The sequence below is a fragment of the Cyanistes caeruleus genome, chromosome 15 (genome assembly GCF_971803275.1).
Source record: "Cyanistes caeruleus chromosome 15, bCyaCae1.hap1.1, whole genome shotgun sequence".
Classification (NCBI taxonomy): Eukaryota; Metazoa; Chordata; class Aves; order Passeriformes; family Paridae; genus Cyanistes; species Cyanistes caeruleus.
The window spans coordinates 5,661,075-5,670,405 of NC_141715.1; the positions used below are offsets into that span (position 1 = coordinate 5,661,075).

General features: G+C 45.9%; 1 protein-coding gene across 4 annotated transcripts in view; it reads right to left on the minus strand.

Annotated features, from left to right (window-relative positions):
- Nucleotides 1-9,331, minus strand: part of GRIA1 (glutamate ionotropic receptor AMPA type subunit 1) — a 117,096-nt gene continuing 107,765 nt past the window's right edge. For 3 of the 4 annotated variants that reach the window (XM_023935917.2, XM_023935918.2, XM_023935920.2), the window contains 2 exons: nucleotides 4,825-4,959; nucleotides 1-2,869 (listed from right to left, as the gene is read on the minus strand). In XM_023935917.2, coding sequence (XP_023791685.1) covers nucleotides 2,681-2,869; nucleotides 4,825-4,959 — 324 coding nt within the window. In that variant the 3' untranslated portion in view covers nucleotides 1-2,680. The remainder of the gene's footprint in view (nucleotides 2,870-4,824; nucleotides 4,960-9,331) is intronic. The other variant, XR_015276584.1, reaches the window with a different exon arrangement.

Below are 9,331 nucleotides of genomic sequence, written 5' to 3' on the forward strand. Positions count from 1 at the left end.
TCCAGGTACCAAAGAGCAAAATTTAATGAAAGCCAAAACTGTTAAATATGGAATCCTGTTGAGAAAAAATGTCAATGTCTTTAAGAGTTTTACCATTACTCTATTTTTAAGAAAAGTGTAGTAAAAATACATATTACAAGTTTACATTTTCCACGCTTTTGTCTTATTCACCTATTTTTTTTTTTTTTTTTGTAACCCCTCCACCGATCAAAAGCCTTTGACAGCTGCATTTCACATCTTCATGTCACAGGTGGTCAGTTCTAGCACTGCTGCTGCTCACGAGACTGCTGTCACCTGCTGCCACAGGGTCCTGTTCCTGGATGAGGATGGGGCACTGATGGGTACCAGCAGCCTGTGCCCACCACACTGGCCTGGAACACGACAAGAGCTGGGTCAGGAGACTCATCTGAGAGCTCTGCACATGGAAAAAAGAGCTTGTGTTGATAAGGATTCCTCCACTTGTGCTAGCGTTACACAGAACTGAAGTTAAAATTAAGAAAAGCAGATTAAAATAATGATGAGCAACAGAAAGCGCCCTGGTGTTTGGAGTGGCTGATAACAGAGTTCATGTTCAGCGATGAGAGATGAAGATCACAGCATTCCCAGTTTTGGAGACAGGAGTACACTGGCACAAGACATGCTGTGTCCAGGCTCAGGGCCTTGACTCTGACTTGCTGGTCTCCAAATTGTTGCATGACAAGTGGATGAGAGGAGTAGATGCTTCAGACCAGGCTGTTAAAGGTGGTAAATGTATTGCTCTGCACAGTCATACACTAATGGAAAATGGTATTCACACAGATTCTTCCAGATTCTCCTCATAGACTCGTGCCAGCCATTTGCCTCCATCATTTTCTCTTCACCTGCCTCCCTCCTTTCATGGCTCTGCTCTTGCTACGTTGCAAAAAACAGAAAAGAGCAAAGAAAATGAGAAAAAAAGCAGCTCAGAATCCTCCAGTAGCAGCTCAGTCCCTGGACAGGTGTTTGTCGAACTCTGTGAGAACCTTTGAACTTTATCTGCCATCGTTGAGATGGGACCAGGCCCAGTGGGCTCACTGCGGCCTCTGCCCCACAGATCTTCTCCCTCTCCAGATATTCCCCTGGGAACCCTTCACTTGAGAATGTCACACCCCTGAGGTGTCTCAGGCCCACCAGGGTGGGAAGCATTTGTCTGTCCATGCCAGAGATTCACAGAATGAACCTTTTGTGCGGTTCTGGAAAACCATTCTTGCCCCCTTGATCTCCAGGCCTGTGGCTGTACCCCCAGTCTGGCACTGGGTTTCTGCAACACCCAACACTGAGTTTGGGGTCAGCAGCCTGCTTTCCTGGCTTGTGGATGCTTCCCACCCTCTAAGGATACGAGTGGGAATATGCTACGGTTGGCTTTGTCCCCAGACAGGCCACAGCTTGAGGGGGAGACTGAATGTGAGCAGCGCTGATGCTGCTGAACGTCATGGTTGCTTGAATTAAGCTCTCGTAGGATCTCCTCCTTGGTCTGCTTCAGAGCAGCTCCTTCCAGGAATCCATTCTGGCCAGCAACCTACAAAATGTCCCTGTGAGATAGAAAAGGATGGCCATAAAGGGATTTCAGAGCAGGGGGCAGGGGTGTGCCCGTTACAGCCCCATGACTTGTAGCACGTTGCGCTGGTTAATTGGCAGCTGTCTGGAACTGGATGTCTGGAGATGGCCTATCCCCGGCCCGAGGTGGTTCCCTGATGTGACCACCAGAAAGGGAGCACACACAGAAGCTAAGCAATGAAGAAATGGTTCACAATTGCTTATTAGCCCCCAATAACCTGGGCAGGAGAGTCACACGTGAGGGGAACACCACATTTACTTTCCCTCTTCAGCAGCCGACCGTGATCTTTAGCCCAACCCTCTGCTCCGTTCTGCTGCTCTCCACTCCAGGCACATGATTTTCCTCTCGAATCACCACTCATCGTCTCTGGAAGAATTACTGCTCTGTCCACACACTACCTGGGGTTTCCAAACTCACCCATGACTTTTCCCCCTGTAAAACAGCCTCATGTTTTTGTTCAGGTTTCTTCCTGCATCGAGTCCTTCCTGCTGCAGGGAGAGCCGCGGGCAGCTCCGTCTGCCTCGCTGCGATAACTGCACAGCCCGAGTTCACCACAGAACAACGAAGGCAGGATCAGGATGGACAAAAGAGGTCAATGCTGACACCCTGCACTGAGTTCAACTTGCCACGTTATTTCTGGTTTAGCTGTTAGTAGCTCAGACATTGTGGTTTGCATCCCAAACTAAACCGGACTGAAGGACTGAGCAGGGAAGGGGGAAAGGGCTGATGTTACCCTGACACCACAGGAATTAGTAAGAAAAAATATATATATTGCACACACTAAGACTTATTAACAACCAAGTTAAAACAAAATGGCATAGTCCTCATTAGTGTTCCAGTGGTTCTTTGATCAGGGATGGTTCACGAGTCTGTAAAATCCCATTACACTCTCCTTATTGCAGTACAGACCTGTTTCTGTTCTCCTGCCAGTGGATCTGTTTGCAAATAAAAAGGGAAACTGATTTGATTTCCTTGAGAAGATCCATCCAATTGTCCCTTCTGTCATCATCGTTTGTCTTGTTGGTGTTGGGTATGTTTTTTGGCTCTGGAGGGGTGGAGTTGGGCTGCCCCTGCTCTCACCCAGGCAATGGGTCAAAAGGCCAATTATAATCCCGTAGCTCCCAGGGACATGCCAGTGCTGTGGCTCATGCATGGGATCGTCTGCATGGATTTGGGGAAATCGTGGCTGACCACACGTCCATTTTCTCCACTGCCTCCTGCTGCAGCCGGCCTGGGAAGGGTTGATGTCTGTATGGCTTCGTTGATTGATTGCTGTGGGATTAAACAAAAACCCTTTTTAGGAGAGACGGGGGGGGTCTCCCCCTGTCCTTTGCAATGTTGGAGAAATTACAATATTAACCAGTGTTGTCTTTCTGCTACTGTTCTCCCCTTCCTTGCCTCCATTCAGACTCTCACTTTCTCTATGTCCCCACTGCATCTGCTCTGTTCATTCACACCTCTTCTACATGCAAAATTCAATGTTTCAGCAGTATTTTGGGGTATAAAACATCAGTGCCATATGCCAAAAACCTCTTCGAACTCTAAAACATAAGAACAGTCATCCTGGATCTGAGCAGAGGTATTTTACACACTTCCCCCATAGAAATGCTATTGCTACTCCAGGACTGTTTTGCACAGTGGACTCTGATTCATTGCAAACATATGTTTAACTTTGCTCATGTGAGAACTTGAGCATGTGCCTATGTTTTTGTCTACAGTGATGACTGAGGTAACTAGGAAATGCAAGCCTAATTCAGGAAACCAAATTTCATCTTCCTGTTCCAGATAGATCCAAAACGTCTGCTTTCAGAGATCTAAGGAAACCACCTGCTTAGAACAGTTCAACTAAAAGATAAAGCCAATTTGGTTTCTTTGCATTCAAGCTATCTCCAAGGTCATCATCATTCTTTCTGGACTGGGATATTCAGCTGAAGAATTATCCATGGCAGATAAATTTGGAGCAGCTACTGAGCTATTGCATTCTGACACTTTTTTTGCAGTGCATTTGTGCCCTATGTAGCTTAACAGCAGGCACAAATTATGATCTAATCTTTGTAGTTCCATGGACACAATTTGCTCACATTATTTTACCCCTGTGCTCAAGGTACTTCTCATTGCCTGTGGCATTTCCTGAACCTCAATGGGAAAAGAGCTGTAGCACATTTTCAGTGCATTAGAAATGTTATTATTGCTGCCAAAACACTCAGCGTGCTGTGAAATGGTGACATAAAACCCAAAGAAGAGGCTGTTTATTTTCCTTTTGATTCTGGGTGAATTTCAGTGAAATAAAAACCCATTAGGATTTTTTGAAACTCACTGAATACTTCATATGCCCAGAACAAATTCCATGCTCATGGGAGAGGTCAAGATGAGGAAGGCAAGGGATGTGTCACATATCCCACTGCCTCCTTGAACACCATGGTGTCTGTATAAGGGATTGCCAAGATATACTTGCTCCATAGATGCTGCATTAAATGTCTGTCTCCAAGGCTCTCAGATCTAATCCACTCTTGACACAACTCTCAGAAATTCAGGCACACCAGAATTTAGGGCTGAAACAGATCTCCTGGGCTGTAGGAAATATGCTTCTGCAAGATCATGACAGGGTGGAATTAAAAAAAAAAAACATTACAGGAGACATTGGAGGCCAATTTCTGCCAAAGAGACCCATAATTCTGAAATCTGGAGCCCCACATCATTCATTCCAGGGCAACAATGCTCTGAGCATGTATTGGTGTTGTCAGCCTGGAAACGGTGCCAGCAGGGTGCCAGCAAAGGGAACAGCAGGATGTGAATCATTACTGCACTCCCCCAGTTTTATCTTGCTGTTAAGAGCCTGGCTTTGGGGATTTTTCCATCTTGCAGCAATGGCTGTATCACACCAGCCCCTGCACACTTCATCCACGCTGCACACACAGTGCCATAGTCTGCTTTCATTAATTTTAAGGAATTTCAATGTGTTTCTGTTGCTGCTTGTGCTGTGGTTTTGCTCTATGTGTGGATTTTGAATTAACATCCTGCCACACGTCTGATCTTGCATCAGCTCCCCATGACAGCCCACTTGACCCTCTTTCAGTTTCCTCAGATGGTCCTATTCCTTTCTAGCAAGTTGAGTGACACAGCCACTTCATTATCCCTATGTCTCGGCTTTCCACCCATGGTCTGGGCTGCATCCGTCTCTGAAGGCAGCTTTGGAGCCGGGGGAGGATCAGAGAGAAGGTGTGAAAGGCCGTGGAATGGGTTGCCACCTTCATCCGCTTTGATTCACTTCTGGACTTGTAACAAAACTCGATTAAGGCAACCAGCATGGCGAGTCCGAGCCCACCGATGAGGATATAGAAAACCCCCGCCACATTGCTGAGACTCAGCGCGCTCGTCTTGTCCTGGAACAAAAAGGAGAAGGGGAGGGAAAGGAGGGCACACGGGAAAGGAGAACAACAAAATTAATATGGAATTCCTCTGGGAAGGATGCTGCACAATATAGCAGTACTGCCATTGCATCATCTTCCCCTTTAAATGAACAAGTGGCATTTCTAAGAGCATTTTAAAATTTTTAATTCAGTGTCTAGTAAATCTAACATTTCCCTCACGCAAACAAATAAACATTTCCTCAGCAATGTGACTCTTGGTAAAGGTTTAGGAATCTCTGTTTCTCAATCAGCTAACTTAAATGCTTGTTTTATCCAAAATGTCTAGTTTGAATTATTGATTAAAAGAGGAAAAAATTTGAAGTTTTCCTCCTCTGTGACATTTGCTTGTCCCTGATGTCTCGCCTGAAATAACCTGTTCTCTTGGAAATGCTCATTCCTTCATTCCTAGATTGTTTCCCCCGCAAATTCTGTTGCTGAGCAACACATTGAAGTGGATGGGCTTTTTTCCTTTTTTTTTTTCCTTTTCCTTTTCGATTCTGGGGTTGAGGTGACACCTGAGCTGTCCTCAGAAACTCATTTGATTTCTATGTAATAAGGCAGTTATTTCATATGCAATCAAGACCTGCTGATGCATGTCTAAGCTAATTATTTGGTTGGCAATAAACAGGGCTATTAATGAGCCGCAACTTTTAGTCAGCAGCTACATTCTGATTTTACAATTGCCTAATGAATCGTCACGGCTCTCTGGGGAAGAGACAAGGCTCAGAAAGACTCATTTCACTGCGAGAGAAACCAAGTTCCCACATCTAACCCTGATGTCACCCCCCGCGGTTTTCAAAACCTTCTCCTCCACAATGACCAGGTTGAGTTGGGGTGTGAGGATAATCTGGGCAGCAACAGGATCCCAAACTTGGCTCAGCTCAATATGCAAGGCTCCTGTTTCTAGGACAGGCTTTCTCTACAGTGAACCAGAGTCCTCTGCTCTATGCTTGCTGCTGCTCTGCAATACTGACTCAATACCTATTTGACAGCAGAGATTCCCCAGGGCCAGCCCAACAGCTCAGTGCAAATCTGTTGGGGCCACCAGAGTCTGAGCAGCATTGACAGCCCTGCTCTGTGGACGTGGGAGGAAAATTGCATGTGGCTCATTTGAGATGTAGCCACAGAGTTAAGGAATAACCCTGCTGCCTGTAGAAGTGCCTGCAGCTCGTAATGTAGCCTCTGCACAGTTCTTGGTGTTCTTCTCTGCTACTCCATGGACACGTGGACCGGTGGGTGGCACAGCCTGTTCCTTGCCCTTGTAGGACAGTTGATTCACTTGCTTTTCTTGGCAGTTTTTACAAGAAGTAGCCCACAGTTTTTTGGGAAGGGAGGGGATTCAGGAAACAGAAAAGGATATTGGAGTGATGTCGAAAGGGTCCAAACTGGAACATCAACATGAGCATGGAAGGTTTCAGTACAGGACAGTCTGCCTGACACTGGTACATTCTTTCAGACAAGCATATTTTGCAAAGGATTCTGTCTTTTTCTGTATTAGGGTTTGATGGCAAAAAAAGTCAACCCTCAAGGCATGAAAACATCTCAATTTTCACAATTAAAAAACCTCCTGTAACAGAAGAGAATGTAATTTTATTTTTTTTTTTTAATTAGAAGAAAAGTGGGTTCCAGTCAAGAATCTTAAAAAGATATTTTTTCTTCTATTTCTCCTTCATCTGACCCACTGCCTATGCAAGCTGCCAAGCTTCTTCCCAGCTGGAGCTCCCACTGTGGCCTCTGGTACCATGGGGAGAAACTTTCCATCCTGAACCCTCTGCTGGAAGATGCAAAGGTTGTTATGGGGCCATCCCTGCTGAGTTTCGGTTGCTGGAGGAAACTCCACGAGTGACCTCATTTTCTGTGCTTTGCTGATTGATCACTTTGACAAGGGACTCGTCACGGTCACCGTGTGCTGCTGGAAAGGTTGGGTTTCTCCCTTGTACAACCTTCATGCACTGGTCCGGTTGCAATCTTGATGCTTCCTGTGTGCCCTCTGTAATGAGAGATTCCTGCAAATATCCTCTTAATTTCTGCGGTTTCAGTATTTGAAAGATTATTTCTCTGGTCTTTTCTAATCTGCCTTCATGCAGTTTTTCCCCCAGGCTTGACTGTGTATTTGTTCAGCCATCTCTTCTCTGCAGATTGTTGGGTGTACTTTTAAGCACCAATAGGGAAATGCTGGGAGTTTTTTAGTGGTGATACAGAAAACCAGAGCAATTACTCTGAGGAAACTGTGTTACAACGTATCAGGTACTTTGCCTTTAAAATTCAGTCTCAAGGAACTGCTCCAACTTCAGGGAGGGATAAAGACACTAAAAGGGGGTTGCCCTTCTCAGTATCCTAATCTTTTAGCCTGGATTTTTAATGAAATGTGGCTGATCAGCACATGCTCTCTGCTCAGAGGGAAGAATGGGGACAGAGATGCAGGTGGAGCAGCCTCTTTATCTGTGTACTACTAATAATTGTCAGCCTGTACTTTCACCTTAATTGAACAGAAGGGTGGAAATCTCCACAATGTAAAGAACGTCCAAGCTTTGTGTAAAAGGATGACACTATAGACAAGAGAAAACCTATTGATACTTCAATAAAAATGGATCGAATAAATGGATCAGTGCAATCCATATAAAAGTCTTTGACTTGCAGCCATAGATCTTTAGGAAATCTGCCTTCCTTGGCTCTGCTGGGCATGGGAATACACAAATTTCAGTGTTTATCTGCCACAATATTTATTTCCACCACCAGTTTGGGGTTCATGGTCCAGTGAGGCATGTCCTCAGCTGGCTGCAGTGGCAGAGCAGTCTGAGGCAACCAGGAAGGCTGCTGGTTCTTAATTCCCACTTTCCTCCTCATGCCAGCAGCAAAACAACCAGTAAGAGAGAGGAGATGTCCAAAAGCAGTTTCCTGCAGCACCACCACAATTCATTTTGGAGCTGTTATGTTTTTCTTGCATTTACTTTGCAAGTAGCATTTTTATTGTTATTGTTATTACTCTTATTACTGCTATTTTTATTATCACTGTGACAATCTGGGTGAACTGAACATTGTCTTATCCAGAAGGCAAAGGAAAGCATTCAGAGACACAGTGGTGGGCAAAGATGCAGGGAGGGGAAAAGCAGCCTGAGTTTCACTTCTGCTTCCTTAGCAAGGTTTCTCCCAAGGAGCCAAAGGCAGATTCTGGGGCACTGAGGAATGCTGAACTGCAGGGGCATGGCTGATGGCACAGCCTGGTACCACAAGCAGGCTGAGAAGTAAAACTGCTCCTGTGGTGATGTTTGACTTCTTGCTCATCCTCCTTTTAATATCCTTTTTCTTCCTTCCCTCTCCCAGCAGGATGTGCAGAGATCTTTGGGCAGGAGTGACATCTCACTGCTCCCATCAGCTGCAGGACCTGACCCACCTGAAGGGTCAAAAGCCCTGAGTGCCCCACTGAGGCTCTGCCTGCTGTTTCCATGCATGGTGCTGCCCCAGTAATGCTCATAATAACAAAAAGTCCCAAATTATTCTATTTGCTTGAGAGGACTCTCCCCTCCCCTCTGCTCAGGCTCTGTGACACCAGATGCTCTCCTGCAGAGCTGCCCATCACTGAACCAGCTTGTTAGTGGGAGTGTAAATGTCACTGCTCGTCTCCTGCAGCAGCAGAGCCCTGACGTGGGGGGAAGATTGGCAGGTGAAAAGAGAAAGAAAAACCCATCTTCCCAAAAGAAAATCCCATTTTCCCAGCCTCGTTGCTGCAGCAACTGGGCACCTTCCCGTCTGTTACTCTCAAATGTGGCACTATGTCCATCATCCCCTTTGTCATTATTTAACCCTTGTTGGCTGACAGGCATTGGGGCCCATTTTTCCCAGTTTCCCAGCAGGGCTGGTCCCTTCTGCCACCCAGTGTGAGCAGAGCCCATTGGCAGCACCGGGTGGTGGCACCTTGAGTTGTTGCAGTCTCCTGAAGATGAACTGTCCATAGAGCAGGTGGCAGCTCCAGAAGTTGAGCTTTCACCCCAAAAGCTGGGCAGACTTTAGTGGGGTAAGGCCTGAAGCTCAGCAATGAAGGACAGAGCCCTGGCCATTGTCTCAGAGTGCTGCCAGGGAATGTGCAGGAGCACATGGATGGCTGGGGATGAGGCTGCTCAGCATAACACACCTTTGATTTGAAAACTTGCCAATTTCCTGCAAAGCCAGGGCAAGGCACTAGCAGGATTTGTTCCTTCTTTTCTTTCTTTTTATTTTCTTTTTTTTTTTTAACAAAAACAAAATTCTTGCACTGGAGAAGAGGATTAGGAAATGTGTGTCTTTGATAAAGGTCTTATAATTGCATGACACACCTGTGTGTCCCTGAAAGCAGCTTGCTATCCTG